Source organism: Agelaius phoeniceus, chromosome Z (genome assembly GCF_051311805.1).
Source record: "Agelaius phoeniceus isolate bAgePho1 chromosome Z, bAgePho1.hap1, whole genome shotgun sequence".
NCBI lineage: Eukaryota > Metazoa > Chordata > Aves > Passeriformes > Icteridae > Agelaius > Agelaius phoeniceus.
The window spans coordinates 86,723,352-86,745,440 of NC_135303.1; the positions used below are offsets into that span (position 1 = coordinate 86,723,352).

At 40.1% G+C, this 22,089-nt stretch overlaps 1 protein-coding gene across 2 annotated transcripts in view; it reads left to right on the forward strand.

The window, feature by feature from the left end:
* KIAA1328 (KIAA1328 ortholog) overlaps positions 1-22,089 on the forward strand; it is a 176,312-nt gene that overhangs the window by 48,073 nt on the left and 106,150 nt on the right. For both annotated transcript variants that reach the window (XM_054652400.2, XM_077171077.1), the window contains one exon: positions 20,776-20,903. In XM_054652400.2, the coding sequence (XP_054508375.2) occupies positions 20,776-20,903 (128 nt within the window). The remainder of the gene's footprint in view (positions 1-20,775; positions 20,904-22,089) is intronic.

The following is a 22,089-nucleotide window of genomic DNA, read 5'->3' on the forward strand; positions in this document are numbered from 1 at the left end:
AGAAATACCAAAATCAGCTTAATGATATTTTCTAGTCAGAAGAAAAAGAAATCTGAATTAGAAAGGCCTGAGTTGCACCAGTATGGCCATCCACAATTGCAATATTTAAATTATTTAAAAATATCTGCATTTGCTTTCCCCATACAATTAAAGAAAGAAAACTAACATAAGTCATTTTACTTACATTTTTTGAAGCTGGTACTAAATTACAGGGTCTTCATTTTCAGTAATTTTAAAAACTTATTTATTTATGTATTTATTTATTTATTTAATTCCAAATGCTTCAGGCTTGCCAGGCCCTTTCACTTAAAATTGTAATGTAGAATAGTTGAAACTTAAAAAGTGATAGTTGCTTTGAGCCAAGCTTCAAAGAGGATTTCATGGCTTCAAAGCTTTGTCATTCCTGACAATATATGTGCCTGTAGAACTGACTGCATCAGTATTTTTTTCTAATTTGATACTTCAGCTATGGCATAGTTCTTACTACTTCTTTGGACTCATGTTCTAAAGTGTTACTCCCTGATGGCCAAAAGGATTTTTAAGCGTCATACAGTTATGTTGTCTTTGACATGAAAAGGTGCTGTGCAAAAAGTGGGAAGTTGGAGCTATGCATCAACTGGAGAATAAGCCTGGGATGCTGCTTTGCTGTCTTTTAGAGTCCTTGTTTCATGTCAAGCCTGTAGTACATTTTCCTAAACATTAACCTGCTGTGGGTTTTGTGGAGTTTTGTTTCTCACTCCGATGGGCTGGAAGGGTATGGATGCTGTGAATGTGTGAGGGTTGCACACTTGGCTTTTGGAATCAAGAGGAATGGTCCAGCTTTTCAGAAATGCCTTTGCTTGGTGTGTGAGGGGGTCCTCCCTGGTGCATGGGGAGATGTGGTGAGGAGCAAGAACATTATTCAGGTTAGGAGCATGAGAGCATGTGGTGGGAAAGGGCATTGATGTGGCTGGTTAAATGCCTTTGGGAGGCTGTGAAATGCAGAAGAGGGTAATGTCCAGGTGAGTGTGATGTGGTTGAATAATGCCTCTCAGCTGAGCCTGCTCTTAAGCTGAGAGTCTCCCAAGGAGGAGCTGGGCTGTAGGGGTTACTAGGAGAGAGAATGGCAGTGTATGACCTTTCCTTTAGGTAGGTTGAGAGTTGCTGTTCGTACATTTGCAGATTAAAGGCTGGGATCTAGCTCCTGACCTCTCTTCAATCTGATTTTGAAGTGGTGTTCTGACGTGCACTGCTCTCTGTTGTTACTGTACAATTCTTGTGCTCTCTCTGTCCTGTTCCCAAGGAAGTATCTATTTCCCTTGATTATTTTAGTCAGAAGAATTAGTTAAGATACGATGTTTTTTTCTTTTGATTCAGAGAGTCTCATCCTGCTAAATGTCTTGTGGGTCTGTCAGTAAGACAGTGTGTTTGTCCATGTTCTGTTTAAAAAGCTAGAAATGATACATAAATTCCTTGATATGTATTTGGGTAAGTTTCCCTTTGTATGGAATAATGGCCTGTGACTTTGAGGCATTTTTGTTAATTGATCTTGAAGCAGCCTTTAGTGGATTTAACTTGAATTAATTTAAAAATTGCTCTTTATCTACTCACTAAAAATCAAATGCGCTACATTTAATTCCACTGCATATGTCTTGGTTTGAGATTTTTTTTTTTCCCTTGTGCTGGGAACAGTTTATTTAAAGCATTCAGGTGAATCTGTTTGGACGGGTTGCCGAGAGCGATAAAAACAAAGGGAGCGGGAAGCGGAGAGGGTTTTTGTGAGGAGTCGGTGGCTGTGGAGGGAAGGGTTCAGCGGGGGTGACGCTCCCGAGCCGCGTCCGCCGGAGCCGCGGCCGTGTCGCCGCTCGGTGCGGCCACCAGGTGGCAGCGTTGGACAGCGAGTGCCGTGTCCAGGTACAGGGACTCGCTCGAATGATGGCTTCGGGCTTTCTTTTGTTCTCCTTCTTCCCCTCTTTCCTTTTATTTCTTCATTATCCTCTGCAGCCAGGAGCTCCAAATTTGAACAAACTACAGGTTTCATCTGTCTCTCGCAGCGTTAATTTCTGAAAGGGTCTGTTTTTGACCATGGTGCAACGTGCTAAGAAATCGTTCTGAGGAGTGAGAACAAAATTTCTTTGCAGGAAGGTGCAGAGTGAGGGAGACACTGCTTTTTTGCTTGGCTCAAGAAGGTTCTTTCTTATCCCAAACCACATATATCTGTCCTTCCTATACCTACTTACAGTACAAAATGTCATGTGGAAAAAAAAAAAAAAAATTAGTTATAATGTAGTGGCAAAACTGTTGCCTGGAGAGTGTGCCTGCTGAGAGCCAGGCGCAATTTGGAAACAGTAATAAGTTTCCCTTGATAGGATTATTTTCACTCTGCTTTCAGGGGGAGAGGGGATGGAGAAGTGTTTGTTCCTAATGGGAATGCCCTTGAAAGAACAAGTAGACGCAATCAAGGGAAAAATATACATATTTTGCAGTTAAGATTGTAGTTCTTGTACAGACTAGAATAGATTCTAGTTAAATTAGAGGAGAGGTGGATTATGTGCCTAAGTTCAGTGCAGCAGTACCAACCCTGCAGCAAATGTCGGCATCTCAGCTCTGATGAGTGGTGTGTGGTGTTTGTGGCATGAGATTATTTTGGGGTTTTAGTCAATGACTTCATTTATACAGCAGGAAATACAAGACACTTGTACCAAATTCATATTATCCTTAATGCAAAGAATGCATTAAGCACCTTTTTTTTTCCTCCCCAACCCTGTCTCCCACCCCATCAGTTTTTGGGGTGGGAAAATAAAAAAAGCATTAGCTACGTTGCATGTTCTACTCTGGATGTTGAAAGTCATCTTTTGTTTTTGCTGCCTCCCCTGACAGTTTTGCATCCCCCCTGCCTTAAGGAAGTGGAATAAAAAAAAAAAACAGTTGTCCATTTGTGGTGGTCTATAACTAAATTGGCTGCAAATGAGAAAATTCTTTTGGTATTCTGTGTTGTACAGTTATAACTATGGGTGGGCTTTTTGCATATATAAGGTAGTTGGGGTAGTTCCTTTTGTTCTTTGAAAATATATTGAGACCAAGGTGGTAGGCTTTGAAGATGGTTTAGAAACCATGAAATACCAGCTTCTCCCTTCAAAAAGAGTCAGGTAGATTTGAAGAGAGGTGAAACTGGTGGGACTGGTCCTTCCCCAAGACACTGGAAGAAAATAAAAAAGAGGAGGTACACAAAGTGATTTTTACATATTTGTTATGTGTTCACATTGTAAACACACAGTGTTGTAGCTTTGACCCAGTCTGTATTACACCTGGCCTGCTAGTAATGAGTGCTGTGACATTTATCTTTGCTTTTTGCCACTTTGTTTGTACCCTCTTTACTTTAAATAATTCCTCATGAGTGAATCCCTGGTAAATCAGGGCTGCACATTCCAAGTTGCCTATTACATTAGTACAAATCTGATGTATAATTCAAGCAAATCACTAGTAAAAGATTTAAGCTTTTGTCAGTTAGCTATAATGACTTTAGCCAAATTTCTAACTAGTTCACCCAAAGATATGCTGATTTGTCTTGTGCCTTCCTACAGTACATGGAAGGTTTTTCTATTGAAAGTAGAATAAGAGGGAAGTTTTCCCTGAGCTGTGGGGAAGGTGGCAGCAGTACAAGTGGCATCTGAAGGGGGTTGTGCCAGCTGTTTCCCAAAAGAAAGGCTTTTCAGACTATTTGAATTCCTGGCATGAGGCACTAGGTGGAGGAGAAATGATCCATTTTAGTATTGATTAGCCTGATATACATAAATCTGCTTCTGCTTTGACACCTGCTGCAGGAGTGCCCGTCCCTAAGTTTTCTCTGGTGTGGTGGTGTGGAGGCTCCCACACCTTTCCTGCTACACACCAGACCAGGATATGCTGTATACAGCTGATTCTCATCACTGCTCTTCTGGGACTGAGCTTCAGAAGACTGCTCTGAAAAGCAGATTTTATTCTGTTTTTATTCTTTATTCTGTTTTTGCTATGCATTTTCTTCCAATTATTGTTTGCCCAACTCTTACTTGTTGGATGTGACAAATTTTAGGCTCCTGTGACTGCCTGTGTATATCTATGCAGGAATTTTAACTTGTATATTAAAACCAGTGCAAAGACACATTATCTAATATCAGTGTGAGGCTGATTGAATTAGTGCATGTTAAATTGAGTATTGCTGGCCATAATGGACTTGAAGAATGTGATTTTTTTCTTCTTTTTTGTGCCATTTTCTTTCAATTTCAGTACCAGCTGCAAGAAACAAAGAATAATTTGTAAAATATTTTTTCAACCAAAGTCAGTTTTTGGTCAGCCAAGATGTTTTTTAATATATTTTGTTCCATGCTTATGGCTTTATTGTTTGTGAATCTGTTATCTTGACCCTTGCTAGGAAAGAAAATATTATTATTATTAGTTCCATACTCTTGGTAGGAGAGAAGAGATTTCTATTGTGTTTGGGCTCAGACTTTTCAACAAATGTGATTGTGTTTTATTAGAGGTGAGGGGTTTATGAAGAACTGTGAGGATAATTATATAGTTTAATATATATATAATATATATATAAATATATATATAAATATATATATATATATATTTATATATAGTTTAATATATATATAATATATATATAAAAATATTTGTCATTTAAATGAGAATGTCTGTATCTGCCAGATTTGAGCATAATTTGATGAATTTGGTGTCTCAGTTGCATGTTACATGGAAAAGCTGCAAGGGCAGACATACCATTGGCATCAGATAGGCTGGGCTAACATATGAAAAAAAAGCCTAAAACCCCAAATACTAATACTTTCCCAGTGCAGCAGTATACAGATTCACCAGTGTCAATGAATATTGTTCTGCTAGTATATTTCTTATTTCATGCTTCATTTTCTCTTCTCCCAGAGCTAGAAGTGTCATAAAGTGTTTTGCATTCTAAGTACTAGGGATATAGTGTAGAGACAGTATTTGCCATGTTCTAAGAGACAGAAGGCACACAGTGAAATTTAAAAAATTGAATAGACAGTTACACCTCTCCCATTTTACAAAAGAAATTGGCAAGAAGTAAACATGGGGGCATGGGGAAGAAACTGTGTCTGTATGGGGATGACTTCTTTTTTTCCTTTCCCCCCCATGCATCAGAATTGAGAGAGGCATTTGCCATAGTCAGGTCTGTACTTAGGCTTTGCATATTAGCCTTCACAGCAGTTAATGATATTTAGGTTCAGCCTAGCTATCAAGAGGCAGGGAAAAGAAAAAAATGCAATAAAGAAGTGGCTCAGCTTCTCTCAAATGGGCTTTAATTGAGCTTTTTGTGATGAAAAGCTAATGCTATCTGTTTCCTAGAGATGACTAATTCTGTGTTCCAGTTGTTAACTGAAGAGATAGGACTGTAGTTAGAGACAGCTTGTGCCAAAATATGGTAGCAGGCATTTGGTTGTTGACTAAAGGTTTTAAATATATTAAGTTATGCTGGAGGGGGAGGAAGAAAAAACTATCTATTTTTGTTACAGGTTGTACACTTAGCTGTGACAAATAGGAACACTATGGCTGGTGCTATACAAATATTTTTAACATGGCTGTTTCCTGCCCTAGTTCTTAGAACAGGAAGTAAACATCTGTATCAGAGAGGATTTGCTATTACCACTGATAATTGCAATGATTCTCTTCTATGAAAGCTACTTAACTCCAACAGCATATTTAACTACGTATTTTAACATATTTGTATGGCGTGCATACAAATAAGGTCTATTTTCAGTAGTATTCTATACCTCATTTCTGCATTTATCAGCTGTAATACATTCCAAGTACTTCTGTATATCATTGAAATGAAAGATTTTACTGCAACTTAAGAATGAACATTTATGCTTCCAGCTTCCTCTGTTTTTTTGCCAAGGTTTCTTCGATCTAAATACAGTGAGGTGCAGAAAAAGGATAGTCCCAGAGACCAGTGGTGTTCAAAATACCAGTGTCTGAAAGTGTTGTCTCAGTTTAGTGAGCTTATTCAGGCAGAGCTCATGAGAACCAGAAATGCAGATTCTGTCAATAAGTCTGCACTTCATCTCTTGCTGAAGCAGGGAGCATTACTACATCTCATGTTGCTGTGTCTGATTAGCTCTTTCTGGAAAAAGTGAGCCTTTTCTGCTGTTCAGTTAGAGGTATCTGCTTAAACAGTCACAAAGGAAATGTGAAGAAGTTGGACATTTAAAATGTATTATTTGTGAATACCTTGTGCTTAGACCTGGGGAATTCCTTTTCTCATGAGAGTTTCAGTATAGGAGGTGGCATATTGGCAGTAGGGTTCATTTTCTTCTTATACTACAAGTTGGAAGATATTTAGCTCCCAGAACACTACTTAAACTTACGTGCGGTTTTTTTTCCCTCTGTTTTACGGCCTTGAAAACTGTGGCACATTATAGGCTCAAAAAGTCACACAAGAGTGGATCTCTCTCAGTGTAATGTAAATGGAAGAGGCTCCATTTGTGAAAACGGAAAACACAGGGAAATCTTTGTATCAGTTCCTGCATGGCTGAGTCTGCAGTGAGCTTCAAAGGTCTTGCATCTGAGGAAAGTGATGACATGAAGAAAGTGTTCTATGTGGAAGATCACGTAGAGATCAAGAGAATTGGAAACGAAGTCAGCAAAGTAATATTTCTAAAGAAAGCCTTGTGTAAGAGAGAAAATAGAAGATAAGTTGGAAACTATGTTTTATATGAAAGGTTTTAGGAACAGAGGCATGAAGGTGAGAGATGAAGGAGGAACCAAAAGGAACAGTTACGGCCATAAATATGTCATGATGACTGTAGCAGGACAAGAAGTGAGAGAGAAGCTGGGTTTTGTAGGACTGAGTGAGGAGTGGATCATGAATTCCTGTGTAAGGTACTGGGCAGAGAGGTGTTCCCTCACTGTTGAGGTGAGACTGCATCTAGCAGCTGTGAAATTCGAGGGCACGTTCTTGTACTGCGGGCAGTTCTGCTGTTCCATTTGACATTTCCCTCAGCAGGTGCATGCACAGCCCTTCTGATTTGGCCTTGATTCCAGCAGGGGCTGTGTATCTAAGTGCAACTCTGCACCAACAGGCCTGCTGTAAGCATCAAACCTCCCTGACAGGGCCATTTCTAGATCTTCTAGTTGTGAAGAAGGTGGCTCTTCCTCTCCCAATCAGTGTGCTGCTGAGTTGCATGGTCTATGGCTGTGTGGACTGAAAAAATACTGAGGAAGTCTGAACTTCAGCATTCGTCTCTTAGAGGTGACTAAAACTCCTTGTCCCTGTCCATCCATTTCAACACCAGAACTTTCACTGAAAATAAAAATTTGTTAAACATAATTCAGAGCCTTATAATAAAACATGTCACGTGGTTAACCTTTAATACAATGTAGCATTTAAAGAATAGTTTGCATCTTTTGCTGGTAAATTACTACATAAATATTTAGATTAGGTGTGAATAGGAATGTGGCATTATTTATGGATCCATATTTCTCTGGCATTTCAGATGCATGGTTGTTTTGCTCCTTAATAAATGCAGACGTTAAAAGAACAAGCATAGACAAAGTGCTAATTTTAAAGCTTTGCAGCTCAGGGGAGAAAAATCTCCCCATGTTTTGTTAGAACTGCTTGTTTTCTCCATTCGCACAATAGAGAGAAATCTTATAAAACACTAGAAGTTGAATTAAGCTCCTTTATTTCTGATACTTGTCATGGAGTGACATGTCTCACCTGCTTGTGCAGATTGGTAGCAGAGGAACCTGTCAGATCTGAAGATGTTTTGGTGCTGTCTGTTCCTTCTTGCTTCAGAGGTAGATGTGTTGTGGTACAGTTACTGCTTTAATTTTTGTCTGTACTTTGCTTCAGTTCTTTCTCACCTTAATCCTTGGAAGGGGAAGGCAAGAATATATGAAATGTCTTACTCATGAAAACTTCAAAAAGTGCACATCCCTTTTTTCCTGGTTTAACTGGGGATTGGACTGTTAAGGAGGCTGCCCAGAAAGCTGCATCAGCAGCATGGAGTGCAACAGCTCTGGGAATGGTGCTGACAGAATGGCACTGCAGGCTGCTCTGGAGGCACTCTCAGGTCTGATACACGTGGGTTTTCTTACTTCTGTGAAGTCCTGTAAATCACATACCTTGTCTGTATCTCAGCTTCCCCCATGTCAAATGTGCAGAGTAAACACACGGGGATGATGACAATAAGTCTGTTGGTACCCATGAGCTGTTGAGATACTGCAGCGATGAAGGTTTCTGGCTGTTAGTACAGGAATAAGTTTCCATTTGAGATGGAAAAGGTATGGATGTTTCCTTGACCTGTTGAAATTAAGGAGAGGTACCGAGTAGCTCTGCTGCAGTTTTGGCTTCTAAATTGATCCTGCTCTAAGGAAGTCAAGTCTTAAATCTTTGGGGGCTCCAGAGTCTCCATGATGTTTATCAGTGAGAAAATCTGACTAAATGTTCAGTGCTTTTGTGCCCTTTATTTGTCTTCTGTATTGAACGTCTGGGAGGAGGGTAGCTTTCTATATTTATTTCTCTGTTTCTTTAATTTTATTGTGGTGTTTTTCCTGAAAACCAGTCATTCTAGTCCAGGGTCCTTGCAAGGTATTCACATACAGTAATTTTTCTTTCCTTCTTGTTGGCAGGAAATAGGTATTCCCATAGAGCTTGGTGTGCAGGTTACCTTGGTCACCGGTTGTCTGGAAAATACCCCTAATTTCTCTGATTTTTCTAGGTCCCTGTTATGTAAAACCTTTTAGTGTTTGATTTTTTTTTCCCCATTTCCTTATGTTGTATTTGGTTTGGCTCAAAAATTTATTATAACCACGGGAATGTATTTGACAAGAAGGCCTATTGCATTCTTGAGTTGACTAAGCCCTTCTAAGCATCCGTGGTGATCCCTGCATTATCAGCAGTTGCTGTATGCATGGAGTCATCTCACTGTGATTCTGACTGCATTGCAATAAGTAAAGAATTTGCCAAAGAACTATTTGCTTACTCAAATATTAATCCTGTGAGAGGACTATATCTGAAAGTATCATTTTCTTGCTGCCAGTAACTGTCTTTATGCAAACGCTTTTCAGCTATTTTTTCTTCTGATGAGCACTTTTGAGTTTAGATTCAGGAATTCCTGTCTTCAGGAGTAACAGCCCTCTGGCACTGATACCCTCAAGGCTAACACATAGCAATGTTTCTCTAAGATGAGTGGAGAACTATAGTGGGAGGAAAAAGGAGTCATAGCTATGGGGAAAAGGTTTTCTCTCTTCCTCACCAATACCTTGGACTTCTGTGGTCCATACACATCAGCTGTGTACCTTGGTATGCTCCTTGTAAGAAGCCAAGAAGACCCCCAGGGTGTCAGCTGTTCTTTAGTAATAAATGCGAGGATTTAGGGATGAGTGTTTTTTCTTGTAGGAGGTAGCAACTTCCAATACCTCATGACTGTTTTTACCTGAAATAAGGGACAATTCCAAAAAGCCTGAAGTTCAGTGTGCATGGGTCACTCTGGCCTGTCCCAGCAAATCACATTTTCTGATATGAAATTAATCAGCCAGAGTAAACATCTGTATCTCCAAGAACAGTAGAAAAAAATCCTAGGAGCTATACATTTGGCCCATGGCAGTTAAGTCTTTGCTTAGAAGAAGTTCCTCAGAACTTCTAAGGAGAATCATTCCAGGTCATTAATTTCCTTTCTCTTCAATAAGTACTAACCATTTGATTTGAAAATCTTTTTGTTACCATAGGGTGGCTTCAGAAATTAAGTTTTTTTTCCTATAAACATTTGCAGCCTCCTGTGGAGGGCAGTTCCATAGCTTAGGGGAATGCAGGATCTGCTCAGTTGCTGGACAAGTGCATTTTCTCTGTCCTGAGAAACTCATAACATTTCCTGCAAGAACAGGGGCCAACCTGCAGCCTTTGGTCTCCTGAGAACATAACAGTGCATATTTTTTTCCTCCCCTTCATATAATTTTAAGCTACATTGTTCTGGCCTGCCCTGTTGTGTCTGTGGACACAAAGGAGTGTGATCTGGGGAAGTATTGTAGTGTTCTTACTTTAGAGCTTCCTTTTCTTCTCTGATTGTCCAGATCCGAAGACTTTTAAAATGCCTCCTAATTTGAGGAGCTGTGGGTCACTTTACTACTTCTACATCTCAAATTGTCAGGAGGAAAGGATACCATTATTCATTAGGTTGGGAAAGCAGAAGTTTCCTGTCATATAATATTTGAATGGTCTGGTTCTTGATTTTGAACCAAAATCAAGAAATGAAATCGGGAGTGTTGGCAGAACAAATTATTTTTATTTTATGTTTCTCCCAGTGTTAGACAGCCCTGTTTACCTACCCATGTCTTTGTGAGGCTTATTTTTGAGTACTGTTATTGCAAAAAATGCCTATTACCAGGAAGAGCAGGAGAACACACCCTGTTTCAGACAGTAATATTTGATTCCTGAGTGCTGTAAATGATGTAGAAATGTGCATGTATTAATGAGGGGTATAATAGGTTTGAGTGAAAGTGGGAGATAAGATGTGTTAATCTTGTATATTAAATAGTCCTACAACAATGAACCTTATAATGAGGCTGTTATTAAATCTTTCCTTCCCTGGCCTCAGTTCAGTGAAACCAGTGCTTCTGAGTTTGGCATGTTTAAAGCCAGATTTCACAAGAAAGGACCAACTCTCTGGGTTCTGCCATTTTGAAGTCCTTACTTACCATGTTAGAGGTGTGTACAGCACATGGTGGAAAAGATCTTTCCAGCACTCCATCATATAATATTTTCCCCTTTTTAGGTTTGAGGACACCTTCCTTAATACTAGTGTGCTGGTATGGAGTCTGCTTTGACCTCAAGTGTATCTTAGGAAAAGAAGCAATGCGTTTCTCTCTACATCATGCAAACAGATTGTGTTCTAACAAGGTTAGAAAGACTGTCAAAATAGCAATAGTTTTAAAGGAAAAAAATAAATTATCTAGAATAATCTGTGATTTTTACATTTGGTGCTCTTCTAGCTATAGTGCTGAGGACAGTTCCATAAGAAGGGCACGATTCCTTGGTTCACTGGTATTTATTTTTTTTCTATTTTTGTCCAGCAACATTTACAGATTTTCATCTTGCCTCTTGCACCATTTGCCAATAATCAGATTAAAATCTGCATGGTGCTGTCTGATTATGTTCTGGTTTAAAAAGAGGAGATAAGAAAGTTTAAATACCCAAGCCTGATGCCTGCTGTGGAAGATACAGAGTGGCAACCATGCTAGGAAGCAGCAAATAAAAACTTTCCCTAGCATCCAAATTTCCTTTCCAGTAAGGACTCAAATGAGGACTTTCTCTTTCTGAAGGTGGTGGGAGCTGGGCTGAAGGAGACTGCCTTCCTCCATCAACATTATTCCTGTTTAAGGGTAAGGAAAAGGTTCAGTGAGAGACATCAAATATATAAAATTAAAAGTGATGATTGATTGTTTCCTGCAAGGAAGCAACAAGACAGACACCGTTGTGTATTCTCAGGTGATCACCATTCTGATAGTAACCAAGACCAAACCTGATTAGCTTAGTTATAAAACAAGTTGATGTTTTGTGATCTTACATTCTCATTCCCTGCAAAGCAGACACCTTTTTGATTTACTATGCATGTTCTTTAATTGAGATGGAGGTGCTGTAGCTCTGCTCTCAGTAAGTTCAGCTTTTACATTCCATTTCTCTTTTGCCTCTTCATCCCCTTTTCTCCACGCTTCTGACTCCGAGCTCACATTTATCCTGTTAAAATAACTCCTCTTACTGTGTCTAAACATAAGAGGCTGAGCATCCTTTCTCAGATACCTCAATTCCCACCTTATCTCTCCTCAGGCTTCTGCCAGGAACTCCATTGTCAAATTAGAGTAGGGAACATGTCTGTTTTAATATCGAGTAGTACTAAGATGACAAATGGCTTTGTGTAAATGGTAACAGTGGCTACTGCAAAAAAATTTTTAATTCTTACAAAGGCCTGCAACTAAAACAGCAAACATTCCCAGCCATGGGTGTTTCACATAAAGCCGTGACTGACTCCCTCTGCGGGTGGGGCAGAGTGCGGTTTGAGAAAGACGAGTAGCGGGAGGGTTGCACGGCGCGTTTTCAGGTTGCAAGGCGATGCTTTTCGGTGAGAAAAGGAGCCCCGAGCGTTCGCCCGCCCGGGTGCGCGGCGCGGGCCGGGCGGCGGCAATACCCGGCGCGGGCACACGGTGGCGCCACAGCCCCACTTTTGGCGCGGCCGGGGCCGGTCAGCGCCGCTGCCGGCTCTGCAGATGCACATATGGCACAATATTATCATTTTATGGTTACAATTATGAGCAATTTGATACAAAATGAAAGCTAAATTATGCAGTGTTCCTTTTATTTGTTTAATTTTGCGCTCTAAATATGTAGAAGGAAAAATAGCGCCGGTTTTGTGTGGATGGTGATAGGTACAATGCCTCCTTTTGGCTTTGTGTTCTCACACAGCGCAGGTTGTGATTATTTTCTCTCGTACATGATGAAATGTGTGGAGTTGTTCTCAGGTGCTGGGACTGTTTCGCACAGAAATTGTGTACGTCTGAATCTCCAGGCTCCTTTCTTCCATAAAAAATGCATGGTACATTTACGGGCGGGTAGACAAATACATAAGTAACAAGTTCCTTCACAGTTTCTAGTGGAAGAGGCTGGGTAGCTGTGCCGTTTAAGCAAATGCCAAAGGAAGTATTTAAATTCTGAAAGTCACTATAGTCATTGGCAGAGCTCTCCTGAAAGGAGAAAGTATGTTCTGAACAAATTCTTTCTTGCCAGTGAGGAAAATCTCCTGCCATTGCAGTTCTTATGCTAAAAGTAGAAATTTTCATGGCCCATGCCGGGATCAGTATCTTGTTACAACGATCTGTGGGGTCTGTATTTTGTGTATTCAGGTTCTTAGTTTTTCCTCTCATTAGATCTCCTTATGTTCATTATTATGAAAATGCATATTTTTGCCAGGATATGTAGCAGCATAATTTGTCTTTTGTGTGTTATGTTCTTCCTTTTCAGTAAAAGAAAGTTGTTAGCAGAGCCAGCCTGTAAAATAAATCTTCGATTTATTTTTTTTCTTTGCTTGTGAGTATTCTTTTGTTTGTATTAATGAAGATAAGGCTGGAGATGTGGTTTCCACTTGGAATAGAAAATGCAAGCTCTGAGATGGTATTTGCATTTATCGATCCAGGCACATCTGCTGGCATATGATGGTGTGTGATATTTTTGTCCTCACCCACCTTTGAACCAGAGAACATGGCAGATAAGCTGTCCAGTTTGATTGGCATATCCTGTGGAAAGGATTTTCAATACGTAGGATCAAATCCTGTACCCTAAACTGCTTTTGCATTTTGAAAGTATGTTAGAGACTTCTCTGAGTTCATCTGCTATATTGGGAATTAGTTTTAGGTTTGAATGCTTTCCTTGCTCTCATCAAATCATATGGGCTATCTTCTTCTTTGGCCAATTTTAGATGCACTATATTTGCATTGTGTATCTCAATATTTTCCAGAGTGTTGAAGCGAACTTGGGAATTTCATCATCTGTGTGGAACAGAGTATCTTGGTGGATAATATAAAACTTGGACTGTCTATAAAAGAAATTACAAAATTATGAGTACTAGGATAAATCATAGTGGTGAATTTAACCACGGTATCAGTGGCTCTACAGGTGCTATAGGTGGAAATGGAAACCTTATTTTTTGAAAACAACTCTTCAGCTGTTTAGGAAACTGCTTTTTATTTCTGTTCACACCTGGCATCTAGGAGTCCAGAGACTAGATTGGAATTGGATGGTTTTTGTGTGCTTCTTGAAAGCTCCAAAGGACTGCCCTGGCTTTGTCACTAACTTTCTTAACTCAGTAGCTTTTCTGTAGGTAGGTAACCATAACTTAACTAATTTGTATGCACCATATGCAGTCTCGGCTCACTTCAAAGTGTAATCAAGTCATGAACTAATTACAATACCATATTCCCAAAGAATGTAAATTTAATTTCCCTTCAAACAGAATGGGAATGTATTAAGCAATTCCTTTATATGAGAACTGTGGCATTCAACAACATAATGCTGATGCTTCAAACAGAAGTGAAGTTCTTAACTTTTGTAGACCTTGTGACCTTTTTCCCTATGCATCTTCCCTTTTTATTCTTGCATCTTGAGTTAATTTACTGACTGGATAACAACATTAAAATATTCAAGTGTAAATTAAAATGTAACTGTTGGGCTTCAGATTGGGGATCACTCTGTCTTATTGTATGTGACTTGCTTCTTTATAGTGTTTTCAGAATTGTGCTTCCTAAGGCATTTGGATCAGAAGGAAATTGTGTTTTGAATTGAAGGCTCATAAGGTTCAGACTCTCACCAGATGATTTCTTTAATACATTGAGAAGTGGATGTGCAGAAAGTTCCCTACAGGTTCTTAGCATCCCTGTGCCAGGGAGTCCACATAAACTCAGTTATATAAGAACGAGCAAAGGGAAGTTGTTCATAAAATATTTTATTACCTTCAGTCTTTGCAGCAACTTCAGAGTTTAGATAATAAACCTTCATAGAAGTTACTAGTCTCTACCCTTTCTCAGAACAATGATTCACATAGAATCAAACCACTTATTTTATTCCTCTTAATTTTAAGGCAGAAGAAACATGTTAGGGTTGACTTTGATCCGTGCCTGGATAGTCTGATTTCCAAAATGCAGTCCTCTTGCTTTTCTGAGGTGAAATTGTCAAAGCATAGGACTGTATGTGTTAAACCCAAGTAGTATTTTAAAATTAAATGTGGGTCAGCTTCCAATGAAGTATGTAATTGTTAAATGCTAAAGGAAAGAGCTTAGAATATCTTAGTTTGTATTTTAAAGTGTTCCTTTTAGATGTTAATTCATTAATACCAGCAGTTTATTTTTATTCATATGACTTTTCATATGTAAGTAGTTGAAGCTGCATTATTTTAATCCTTTCTTTGGTTAGAGAGAAAAAAGCCTGCAGGTGGAAATCAGAATGACATACATATTGCTTCTTTCCCAAAAGGCACGGTATCTCTCTCCTATTGATATGCAAAATATTAAGGCAGAAAATAAACCCCATTGCTTTATGTGTCAAAATACTGTAAAAAAATATATGCTTGGGTGGTGCATGAAAAAAAGTGGGGGTCCACTTCAAGGTGAACACACTTATAGTGGAATTTGCCATTAGTCTAGTGTGGGTCTCTGGGGCTCTGCAGACTCTGTAAGTTTGGTTCCCTTAGGAACCATCAAGCTTAGATGTAGCTTGATCCATAGCTGTGGTTACAGGGATAGCCCTGTTTGGAGACCCAGCTCCAAACATGAGTCTTAGCCTTTGCCTGAGTTTGGTGAAATGCTTTCTTACTCTTGCAGCATTTTTTAAAGTGATTTTTGGGCTATGAGCTGTACAGAGAAATGTTGTAGTAGTACATGGTGCCGCAGTTATGGATGCAGTGGTGTGTCTGTTAAACAGCTGTGAGCTTGCTGTGACATTCTTCACGTGCCAGCCGCAGGCCAGAGGCATTTTGGAAGTGGTGTAGTGTTGCTGTTGCTGCCAGAAAAAACCCAACCCCCAAACAAACCCCACAAAAACATCAAAGCAAGGTAAGTTAGATCAGGCTTGTGGTGCTTGATGCTATGCTGCTGGGACTGTGCACAGCTCCTTGAATGGGTCTGGCACACACACCTGCTTGGAGAGCGTGCAGGCAAGCTCAGGTCTGCCTGCAATTCATCTGAGGAGATTTTTCTTGGGAGACCAAAGACCTGTCAGAGCTTAGTGTAGCTTCATCCACCCACTGCCAGTGGCATTTCCTCAGCATCTCCTTCCTTGTCTAGTTTTTCTCACAGCATTTGTTTTCAAGGGACTACCTGAGGCAGTGAAAAGAGTTGAGTCTGCTGAAACTGGCAACATGGTGATAACTAGTCAGGTTTCTAGCTGCATGTCCTTAAGCAGGAATTTAAAAAGACCAGTGCTTTGTGGCTACTGGGTCGTGAGTGCACATGTCAAAAAACTTTCTTCATCACGTCACAGAAAGTTTCTTGTGTCTCTACCACAGAGTTCAAGTTAATGCTGTCTGATTTAAATTCCAATCCAATTTGTGTGTGTTTGACTTTTTCTTTCCTTTGATTGCTTTACTCATCTTTGCATATCTCTGTAATAGCTCTGAGTCTCTAGAGAGTCTTCCATTGGATATGGGGGCTGATGGGACTGCAGCATCTGGTGACTGAAGATGGAGATTCAGCTCCTGTGTTCTATTCTGGCCATGGATCAGGGAATGCAGCCCTGAGTGAAAGGACAGTCCAAGCTGAAGCTACAGTCAGGGACTACAGGAATGAATCATCACTGGGCATCTTGTTTGATGCTTGGGAGGTCTATTAGGGCTTTTCTGCATGGGTGAATGCAGTCAAACTCAGACTCTGAGCTAATCAGGTGCAAGATGAATCTGGTCTGTTAGTGCTGTGCCTGAGCTGTGCTAGTTTACCCTGCAGCTGCAAGACACATGTCCTGGAGCTGCCTTGAGGAGTGTGGGGCTGCTGGGCTGCACCCATGTGCTCAGAAACGCCCAAAGACTCCCCGTGACACAGTTTTCCCATGTGTAAAAAGGGAACAATAGAGCCCCTGCCTGTCCCAAAAGTGCCTGTCCCAAAAATGCTCTTGGCAAACCCGTGAGGAAAGTGTCACTAGGTGGTGAGTTCTCACAAATGTTCTGAAAAAACAGGAAGGCCTTTGTTGTTATATTGATTGCGAAGAATCTCATTAGCTGTGTTCTCTTGCTAGTAGCTTCTAGAAAAGTTTTTTCCAGACTCACTTTGCTGTGATTGGAAGCTGCTTTAAATTTTTTTTTTTCTTTTAACAAAGCAAGATAAAATGAAAAAATTCTTCTCAAATTATAAAGGGGGGGGGGGGAATTCTCTGTCTTCTGGTTTGGTTGCCTTTTTCCCTCTTGCAAAAGTGATATAAGAAAAGCAGAATTTTGATAAATAGTCCTTGTGGAGCAACCTGATGTTGGCTTCACTTGGAAACCTTGACCTGAAGAGACCAATTTGAATTGCTGTAGCATGAACATAGCTTGCACAAGCATGTGGAGGCTGATGTCTAGAGTTCAGGAGCTTCTTAGGTAGCTGCTGGATGCTCTGAACTAAAACATTTCAGATTTTAAGCTGGGCTTCACTTCTGCTTAAAGTGCCAGTGGAAAGAGTGGACTGGGAACAGTGAAGGGAATCAGTGTGTGTGGTAGAGTCTGGCCTTTCTCTTCCCAGTTTCTGGGGAAGCAGGAACTGTAGTTTTTGGATTTTTTTTTCTACTTCAGCCCTTGGGAAGCTGACAGTATTTCAGCAAGGAGTAATCTGTGAGTAGTTGAGGTGGCCATGGAGCAGACTTCATAGCCTGAGGATTTAAGAGTAGAACTGAAGGAAGGGGTTGGGACTTTGCAAGGTGGATAAACACACCCAGACAGGTGACCATTGCTGGAAGAGGTGTTCTCTGCTCCCAGCTCCACTCCCCCTGCTTGTCTCATGCCAGATCTTGTGCCTGGTTGTCTTTTTGCCTCACTGGGACAGTTTGCTCAGGCCTGGAGTGAGGGATCTATGGGGCAGCAGAGCTGGTGTGGATGGAAAGAGTGAGTGGGAGAGTATCTTTGGAAGCAGTTGATTATTAGGTTGGCTGTGCCTTCTTGTGGAGCTTCACCCCAAGGAAAAGCTCTTTGTTCTCTGCCTGGCTCCCTGGACATCCATTCCTGGCTTCTGTGAGCTGTCACCACTGTGTGCTAGCAGCCCCTCCTCTCAAAGCCAACTATCTCCACTGAGGTTATTATCTCATAAGAGCCATAAATGAGCTCTTAATTCTTTGACTTACATTCAGTGAAAAAATTAACTAATTTATTCTATAAAACATGTAGTACTTGCAGTATTACATGTAAATGTGGCTATTGAAATTCTAACCTTTGCATTTCTAATTTTTTTTTGTTTCCCCCTCCTCCTCATACAACCTCAATACTTTACTAATAAACTGCATAAAAAGTATTACTTTAATACATTGAAATGCATATTTCTTGGACATAAAACTACCTTTCAGTGAAATGCCAAGTACCACTTCTCCCAGGTAACTAACATCTTGCAAATTCAATATTTGTGCTCCTGAACACATGAAGAATTACCAAATGTGTCCATTTAGGTATGTTACCTTTTTTGGAATGAAAATCTGTAGGATTTCTCCTATACTGTTCTTTCAAGCTTCCTTTTTTTTTTTTTAAAGCAGATTAAGAAAATATTTATGACATGCATGTCTGTCCAAAGACTGTATTGCCTTAGTAGATGCATGATCTTGTTATATCTGAATGACTTAAATATTTTTGTGGCAGTGTTGTGTATTGTCTGGCTAATTTGCAGGAGAAAAAAGGAGATAATCTTGCTGCTTTTAGCAAAAAATTCAATAGAGTGAGAGAGTAAAATCTAATATTAAGGCTTTTTTGTTAAGAAGATATTCTGCAGTAAATGTACCAGCACATTTTTGAGAATTGCCATACTTTCAGCTATTCTGCATGTGTCACAAACAAATTAACTCTTTTTTCATATTAGAAGCTTCATGTTTACTTAAGTAAGCAAAGTAGGGCTTTAAACTCACACTGTGGTGGCTGTAACAATACTTTGCTTAATGTAGAGTGATTGTGTGAATGAACAAGGTTTTGATCTTCTAATACAGTGACTTTTACTGTGGCTAACCAAATCTCACAAGAATTTCAGGGACATCTTGGCCACCATTCAAGCTCACGTGAGCCATTGCCCTTCCCACTCATGATCACATAACTGGCCTTTGGACAGCCAGGATTTGCTTGCATACTTTGCTGAACTTAATTTTCCTTGTCCTGTTTGAAACCATATTTTAAATGAATTTGGCAGCCACATGCAGGAGGTGGTGGCATCATGTGTACCGTGGGGGCTCTGTGGTCTGTAAAACACAAATGGGGCCTGGGATTGTGGGCAGTCTTGCCTGGCTTTCCAGTAGAACTGGTGCTAACTCTGTGGCAAGAGTGAGGATGGCTGCCTGGCCGTCCCTCGTGTGCCCCAGGGCTGTTTAGGGTGCTCGGTTCTGGTGCCAGCAGTGTGCTCGCTGGAGGGAGGAGAGGGCAAAATCTGTTTTGTGGGGAAGGGGTTGCTGGAAGCAAAGTGAATTAAGAGGGCTGTAAAAAATTGATAAAGATAGATAGGACTGTCTGTTTTTATATTCTGCCACATAACATGGGTTTAAATGAATTTCCCTATAATTTGTCTTCAAATACCGACATTTAACTCTTAGGCTGTATAAATGAACTGGCTTTTGCTAGAGTAAAATTCATGCCCTGCGTCCAGGCTAATATGTTCACCTACTATAAACATTACTGCCTATGGTTACAACTGGAATAAAAAATTCCTTTTATATACATCATAGCTGGCAGAGACTCCTGAGACCACCACAAATCACTTCAGCCTTTTGGTGCTCTCTGACGAAATGAACTGAAATGTAAAACAGCTCCGGCTTCAGGCAGGCTGGCTCTGGAAAGCAATTAGCTTGTTAAGACCATTGTTTGTACCCTCCCATGTTTCCAGGTGCTGAGCAAAGGTGTTATGAGAGCTCTCCTGATTGATTTCAGCATTGGGGTTTATTAACCTTCCATTCCTTCCTAAAATGTTTTGCTTATTCTCTCAGTAGCCTTTTATTTAAAGGGAAGAAAACCAACCAACCAACAACAAAAACGACGCCCGGGCAAGGCCACCCCTCCTGTGAAAGAATAAGAAGAGAGGAGGGGGGAAGAGAGGGAAGGCAACAAAACTGAACCAAAAAAAAACCCCTTAGGGTCATAACAGGGAATAACAAAGCAGTGAGTTATTTATGCAGCCATGATTGGCAAAAGTGATTGCAACATGAATTTGCCCAGAAGCAATGATTAGATCATAAAAATGTTAAGGAAATCTGTAACTCAACACCGTTTTAAAGATTGAAGAAGTTTTTGTTCCCTACCTTAATTGCAGTGACTTGTTATTAAAGTATTTATTCAGAGTAATCTCTTTGGACAGCGAGCCCTTATCCCATCTGCATGCATAATTAAAAGTGAGGGGGGAGAGAGGGGAGCATAAATGGTTTACCATGCTACATGAGCAAGGGAGGGAATTACACAATGACAGGTGAAGAGCAGATTTATCTCCTGTTGGAATTTCAATGCTGCAAGCAAGGCAGGACACTGTTGCTAATATCCTTGCAAACACCACAGTTGCTGCTTCTCCAGATTACTGTCCAAAAATTATTGCTGGTCTGTAAAAGGCCTGTAGCACTGCATCTGTGGCTGTGGGGTTTTGAGCCATTGGCGCTCAAGCAAAGAGATTGGATTTGGGTATGTGGGCTTGTGAATCGATGTCTGTGCTTAAAAATGGACTATTTACTTACTTGGCTGGCTATTTATTTATTTATAAATAAACATTGGTAATGGCTGGCTTTGCTGAATGCGAATAAGAGGGTTGTAGTTGTTCCAGCTGAAACAATGTCATCACCTGCCTCCTGCTGCTGTCCCTTTTCCAATGGTAAAAGAATTTGGTGCAATTCTTCTTTTTCCACTCTGAGTAAGGAAGAAGATTGTACTTGAACATTCATCTCTAGGCAGATTTATCATCATTAGGCGCTACTCAAACACATGGTATCTGTTTTTAAATTGAACTGTTATGGATCTAAATCAGATTTACACGGAGTAAGTTGGTATATATTTGGCTATAACTGTTCGCTAAAGAGTGTTTTTCCCTTAACTTCTGATGTCTCACCTCTGCAGCAGCAGTACAGAGAATGCCAAGAACTTTTGAGCCTTTATCAGAAGTACCTAGCTGAGCAGCAAGAAAAACTATCACACTCCCTTTCTGAACTCAGTGCTGCCAAGGAAAAGGAGCAGAAGGTAAGCTCTGTTTTTGCCATCTCTTTTTTATTTAAATTACCAAGTCAAAACACCTTATTGAGACTGTGAGTCTATTATCTTGCATCTTATGGTGTTGAATACTGTTTTGTGATTGGTTTTCCATGACTCCTTGCCTTTATACATAGATTGCAGGAAAACAAAGAGAAAAACCCCAACAAGTTTTGGGTCAGTAGAAGGGGTGAAGTTAATTGACCATGTTGTAATGGAGTAGGAATCATGGTAACCCACACCTTTGCCAAGGAAAGTTAAGATGCTGTTATGTTTTCTGTTCTGTTTAAACAGGAAAATTATTAAGAGACACTGTAGATAGAGCCTTTCACATTTTCACTGTGGGTTTTGATGATTGAAAAGGGCATTATAGATGATGTATTTGGTCAATAAGAGCTTTCTCAAGTCTGTAAAGCAGCTCATCTGATTTGAGCTATTTATAGAAGACCTGTAGTTCTATATGCAGTTAAAACCAGAAAATGTTGACTAGAGATACGTTATAAATTAAGTGGTAAAATGTTTCTTGTATGTAGGCACCCAAAGCCTTGAAAACATGGTTGATTGGGATTTTTCCCTGGTAACTAGGTGCTTGGTTTGTCCCTGCTGATGGCAGATTATACCCTGGAAGAGAAGACTGCCTATGCAAATGCTCTACCCCAGGTTCTTGCTTGCTGTTCTCTGGTAGCAGCTTCCATCTGCAGATAGACCTCCAGAATCCATCCTACCTAAGACCATGCCTTTTTGTAGAGGTTCTGCCCTTGATCCCCTCTTCTTCTGGAACAGTCTTAAAGGCTTATTTATAACAGGGCTAGAAATAAAGTCATCAGCACAGAGTATCCAAAAGGAGGTCTCAGTGGTTCCCTGCTGTGAGAATTATACAGGCAGATCCTGCTTCTCAGGAGACTGGAGACTGTGCAGGAAGGAGTCTTCTAATTCTCTCAGGAAGCAGGTAGCAATACTCTGTGACTTTGTTGGCATCAGGAATTTTTTTTTTTTGCCCTGATGATGTGTATTTTAGTGTGTTTTTTAGCTTTTTTTTTTTTTTGTCCAACATTGTTGGACACTGAGCTGTTTGTCAGGCTTTTAACCTTTTGTAAACATTTCATTTCCATTTTATTGTGTTTATATCTGCCCTCCATTTTTGTGATGGCGTTGAATTCAAAACAAGAATATCCTC